The sequence below is a fragment of the Tyto alba genome, unplaced genomic scaffold, assembly GCF_018691265.1.
Source record: "Tyto alba isolate M040663 unplaced genomic scaffold, T.alba_DEE_v4.0 Super-Scaffold_39, whole genome shotgun sequence".
Lineage (NCBI taxonomy): Eukaryota > Metazoa > Chordata > Aves > Strigiformes > Tytonidae > Tyto > Tyto alba.
The window spans coordinates 5,189,494-5,195,286 of record NW_024881314.1 but is presented as its reverse complement, the minus strand read 5'-3'; the positions used below and the strand labels follow the sequence as shown (position 1 = coordinate 5,195,286).

The window sequence follows — 5,793 nt, the reverse complement described above, 5'->3', positions numbered from 1 at the left end:
CGCCCATGGGGTGACCGGCGAGGCCGAGCGAGGAGCCGGCGGCGGCGGCCGCAGCGGCGTGTCGTGCCGGCGGAGCGGAGCCGGCCGGTGGCTGCCCCGGCGGGAGCAGCATCTCCCGGGGCGCGGCGGGCTCGCGTGAGCGGCGGCGTGCGGAAGGCGGGGGGAGGCAGCGGCGGCTCCCGCCTCAGCCTTCCCCACCAGAGGGTGCCTGCTGGGTGGGAAGGGGGAAGCCGCGCGCTCCTGGACTTTTGTGGGAGTGGGGGTTGTGTTGTGTGTGTGGTTTTTTTTTTTTTTTTTTTTTTTTTTTTAAGGGGGGTGGGGTGGGTTCGAAGAGAGTCTGTGGTTTCCATGGAGATGAAGCTGAAAGTGCAGGAAATTTAAAGGCTTTGGGTCCTTGCAAAGCAGACAAACTGGTGCCAACGTGCGTGGCTGCTGTTGCTGCTGAGGAGGCTGCTTTGCAAACGGCGGAGAGGAGCGGGGAGGAAGAATCGGCAGCAACTTCCATACGCACGGGCAGACAACGAGGAGCAGCAGCAGCGAGCAGAATTTGCAACAAAAAGAGGCATCTCCCTTTCCCGGGGAGGGTGAAAAGAAGCAGCAGCAGAGTTTTGGAGCGGCTCCACCAGGAGAAATTTTATAGAGAAGCCTGCAAAAGAGAGTGTTTGCAGGGGGCTTGTTCTCCGGGCTTGTTAGGGGGCTGTCTTTGCTGGTGGTGCGGGGAGTGGAGGTGATCCCCCTTAAAGACAAGCTATTTTGGATATCCCCGTACAAGTTTTCTGATGTCTTTGCTTGCACCTTCTTCCCCTGCTGTTTGGTGAACCCAGCCCCCCTCTCCCCCCCCCACCGCTCTCCCAAGGATGGATCATTCCCAGTGCCTTGTGACTATATACGCCTTGGTGGTTCTGCTGGGTCTCCGGCTAGAGCAAGGCGCCTGCCAGCACTATCTGCACATCCGACCGGCTCCCAGCGACAACTTGCCCTTGGTGGATCTAATCGAGCACCCGGACCCTATCTTTGACCCCAAGGAGAAGGATCTTAACGAGACCTTGCTAAGGAACCTCATGGGCGGACACTTCGACCCTAACTTTATGGCTATTTCCTTGCCCGAGGACCGGCTGGGAGTGGACGATCTAGCTGAGCTGGACTTGCTGCTCAGGCAGAGACCCTCGGGAGCGATGCCCAGCGAAATCAAAGGGCTGGAGTTTTACGACGGGCTACAGCCGGGCAAGAAGCACAGGCTGAGCAAGAAGCTGCGCAGGAAGCTGCAGATGTGGCTCTGGTCCCAGACCTTCTGCCCGGTCCTATACACGTGGAACGATCTCGGCAGCCGCTTTTGGCCCCGGTATGTCAAAGTGGGCAGCTGCTACAGTAAAAGGTCTTGTTCAGTCCCAGAAGGCATGGTTTGCAAACCTGCCAAGTCCGTGCATTTAACGATCCTGAGGTGGAGGTGCCAGCGCCGGGGAGGGCAGCGGTGCACATGGATACCCATCCAGTACCCCATCATTTCGGAGTGCAAGTGCTCCTGCTAGGGCTGGCACTTACCTTTTCTCGCCCCTTCTCCAGCGGACTCACGTGGACCTTGGCTGCAACAAAAATAAAAGACATTTGCTTTCTGGTTAACGTTGTAATGCACTGTAACGTGTAGGAGAATGTATATTGTGTGTATATATGGCACCGTTTTAATATACTATTAAAAGGTCAGTATTATACGTGAAATAATCAGCGTCTACTGTATTTTTAAAACTATTACCCTGATCGTTGCTAATGTATCTTTTTTTTTTTTTGTATTTATATTCCAGAGAGAAGTTGCTTCGCTTTGACGAAGTAGGTTTTTTGTTGGATTTTTTTGTTTGTTTTTTTTTTTTTTAATAAAAGGATTAAAAAATACAAACCAAACTTTTTGATAAGAAAACGTTTTAAAGCTATTTTCCATTATTCGGAAAGCGTGTGTGTGAGGTTTTTTTCTTTTTTTCTTATGGACTTTAGATTTAAAATAAAAATGAATAAACGCCTAGAGCACAATGTTATTGTAAATAGAGAGAACAGTTTGAATGACTTAATCCTATGTAAATGAAGAGTATCTGCTATTTATTCTTTATATCCTTGTAGTAAAAGTGCAGTGCAGAATTAAAGTCAACCACTAAAACACGAGCCGTTTGGATTCTGTTTGCTTTTTGGTTTGGCCACCTTCGGGGGGGGCTTTCTTCTCACTCCTCCTTGTTCTCCACGCTCAGCAGGACGTTTCGTGGTGGCAGGGGGAGGTGGGGACCTGCTCCCGACTCTCCTAGAAGGGCATCTTTGGCACCTACCCCACAGCAGTGCCGCGGGTGGGGCGGGCGAGGGGCGGCTGCGCTGGCCCCCGCGGAGCCGCTCGCCCGCTGCCGCGCAGGCGGGGCGCGCTCGCTGGCAGCCGGGTTGGGATTTTTTTTTTTTTCTTTTTTTTTTTTTTAAACCGCTTGACATTTCATTTACAACGGGACACGTGTCTTTCACACCTACCATTGTGGTGGGACACTGCTGAAACTTGACCCTTGGGCTTTGGGGGTTTTCAGCGCAGACACGTTATTAGCCTGATCCTATGACAGCCTCGCACACCCTGCCCGGCCGCGTCGCCCCTCGCAGTCCGGTTTAACTCTTTGGGCTCCCGCCAGCCCCGGGTGATCCCTGCCGCGGCCGCCCGGCGCTGCGCTGCCCAGGGCCGGGCCCCCTCCAGCGCCGCTTCCCCCCCGCAGGCCAGGGAGCTCCGGGCTCCCCCGCGCCCGGGGCCGCCGCTGCCGCCGAGGTGCGCGGTGGTTCCGCGGTCGCGCTCTCTGCGGCCCGCCCTCCGCGGGGCCCGCGGCGCCGCTCCGCCCGCCCCCGCGCGGGGCAGCCCGCGGACTCCGCTCCGCGCTCCGCGGAGCGAGGCAGCGCCGGGGGGCACGGCCGCGGCCCGCGGGGCGCGCAACTGTCCTCCCGCGGCTTTTCAAGGACCCGCCGCAACTAACGAAGTATCTGACTTTTACGTGCTGGGAGACCCGACGGTTAGTATCTCATAGATACCAACTGCAAAAACAAACGCTCCACGTGTTCTTCAAAAGGCTGCCTGACAGTGCAGAAAGCCTTTTCCTTATTTATCTTGGAATCAAAAAACTTTTTTTTTTTTTTTTCCAAACTCTGAGGGAATCTATGCTAATTATTTTAAATCCGTGTGTCTTTCATTGACAGAAGCCAGCCCTGCTTTCTCTAACGTTTAGTTCGCATATCTCCGAATGCATATTCATTCCCCCCTTCACTCTTTCGGTGCGTTTTACCACCCGTCTCTTTGCTTCTAATTTCAATAGTTTGGAAAAAAAAAATCAGATCTTGGGACATTTAGGGTATTCATTAACCTAGTGAAGAGGAACAGAGGCATTATTACTCACATAGAAGGCACCCTGCCCCCATGTCTATCTAAGGGTTCATTGTAAAAGGATTAAAAGTTAAAGACCTTCATCTTATGATTCTTTCATTTAATCTTCGTGGCGCCTGAAAGACATGCTGGATGGATGATCACATTTAAAATATTCCTAATGTCGGCTACCTTAGGACTCCAGGCAGGGCAAACAAACGTAATTTATTTCTAGAAGAAAGGGTATATTGAGATGTTTAAGTTTATGAACCACCATTACCATGTATATTTGTTAGGTTCTGACAAATACCCAAATAACATTAAAATCAGCCATTCATCACATATGAATTTATGCAAAACCTTCTATGCCTGGGGCCAATATTTTTTTAGACAGAGTTTCACTTGCAAAAAAAAAAAAAAAGTTTATTTAAAAAAAAAAAAAGCCAAAAGCAAGAGTTTTTCATGACTGGTAAACACGAGAATTATGTGAACAGAAACTATTTCATGCTGGGATGGCAGCCAGGGACTCGGGGAATGTCAACAAAAGTTCTCCGAAGGTTGAAAATGTCACTGGATTACAATACAAGGTCCTTTGCCCCATTAGCAAACTTTACTAAAGTAATATTCCCACTACTTAGCAAAGGGACTCACCCTGTGATTTATCTGTCTATGATCCAAGCAATGGGGCAAACAGAGACTTCTACTGGAAACCACCTCTGACTGTTTGCTTAAAAATTTTAATTTTTTATGTGTGCGGAGAGGTGTGTATATTTGTGAGTGTAAAATAAGTATGTTGTTAATATAGTCTAAATATCACCACATCCATTTTATTTTTAATCTGATAGCCATTTTAATCAGGAAGACTTATGTACATACCTGCTGTCTCAACTACTAACACCCTGTTACTAATAAATTTACAAGAAAATTTGGGGTTAAAAAAATCAAGTTTCACCATCCACAAGGCCTGTGATTTTTTTTTTTTTTTTAATAAATAATTAAATTTTGTCAGCTGGTAAAGCAAAAATAAACTAATAGTTTTCACTGTTGTTTCTGGTCAGGTTCACTTTCTGGTCCTCCTGCTCTAGTGTTGAAATGTTTGGCTTGTAGTGGAAGTGTTTCAAGCCAAACAAATAAAATATCTTTCTGATGAATGTTTCTATGCAAATCTTTTTAATATTAGATTTTGTAATATGTTTTTAAAGCAAAATTGAATTATGGCTCTTTTAAATTGAAATCAATTCATAACACAGCCAATTTTTGTTTGCTGATCTTTGTAGTGGCATCATAAGACCTCACAGAGACCACTGTGGGGAAGAAATAAGAAGGGAAGGGTTGAAAGTTTGCTTTTAGTTACTCTTCAGTTTCTTCTTTTGTAATTTTAGTGTCTTCAGGTGTGATATTGGAAATTTAAATTCATTTCTAGCTCTGCCATATCTGCATAAGCTTGGTTGAGTCCTTGCAGTTTCTTCTGAGGAGTAAAGGACTTAATCTTCTTTGTTCGTGTAGTCTCTATCCAGAATAATTTATTCTCTCACACCATGTGTTTATTCAAAATCTAGTAAAGTTAAGGCCCAGTGTTCATTGGGGGGGTTCCGTGATGAAATTTGATTTAGCATCCAAGCCATTATTTTGCCAGTGCAGAGCAATATCTTATGTAGCATTCTCAAATGCTTTATGGAAAGCACGTGACTTTTAATGAAAGTTGTGATGTTGTAGGCCAATTTGAAAGTGATAAGAGTAACACAGTTGATAAAAGGATAAAAAAAAAGTAGACCAGAGTAAGTTGTCCCAACATTTGTAATAAGCTCATTCAAAATTAGACCATATGGTGTGAAGAAAAATAACCAACTAGGAAAACTTTGTTACACATACCATAGAAGTGCAATGTCTGTCACATCTGTGACAGTGTCCTCATACACATACTTAACTGAAAAAATATATTTGATTCATTTTATCCTTTTCAAAATACCACCACAAAGATAAATTCTTGAGATTGCATGAGTGCACGATGGAGTCATCACAGAAATAACCACAGCTAGAAATTAGAGCAGCAGTGTTTGTATAAATACTGGACAAGTTTTTCCTCTTCCATAGTTTTAATAGAGAAATAATTTTAATTTAGTAACATCAACAGCTGCTAAAAAAATTCCTAACAGTTCACCTTTCTTGAGTTGTGTCATATAAATGTAATCTGCACCATGTTGGCTGGATCTTGGATCCATTTAAAAGCAGATATTCCAGCTCGGAGATTTGCCAGGAATCTTCACTGAAAGTTGAAATAAATATAATGACGTCATCATATACTATAACATCATCGCTTTCAAGGTAAGCCAAACCAGAGGTATGTTGGCAGGGGAATGCTGCCACCTGGTAGATCCATGCTAGGAATAGATACGATACTCTCATCCAGCGGGAGGAGAACAGCC

At 46.2% G+C, this 5,793-nt stretch overlaps 1 protein-coding gene across 1 annotated transcript; it reads left to right on the top strand.

The window, feature by feature from the left end:
* The first annotated feature begins 331 nt into the window (after positions 1-331).
* On the top strand, positions 332-2,148 carry NOG (noggin). Its single transcript, XM_009964119.3, has one exon. It carries the CDS (start codon positions 858-860, stop codon positions 1,527-1,529), a length of 672 nt encoding a protein of 223 aa, XP_009962421.2. The 5' UTR covers positions 332-857; the 3' UTR covers positions 1,530-2,148.
* Positions 2,149-5,793: the final 3,645 nt, after the last annotated feature.

Excerpts from the sequence above, each read along its gene's own strand:
- NOG (XM_009964119.3), top strand. The coding sequence starts at position 858 with ATGGATCATTCCCAGTGCCTTGTGACTATATACGCCTTGGTGGTTCTG.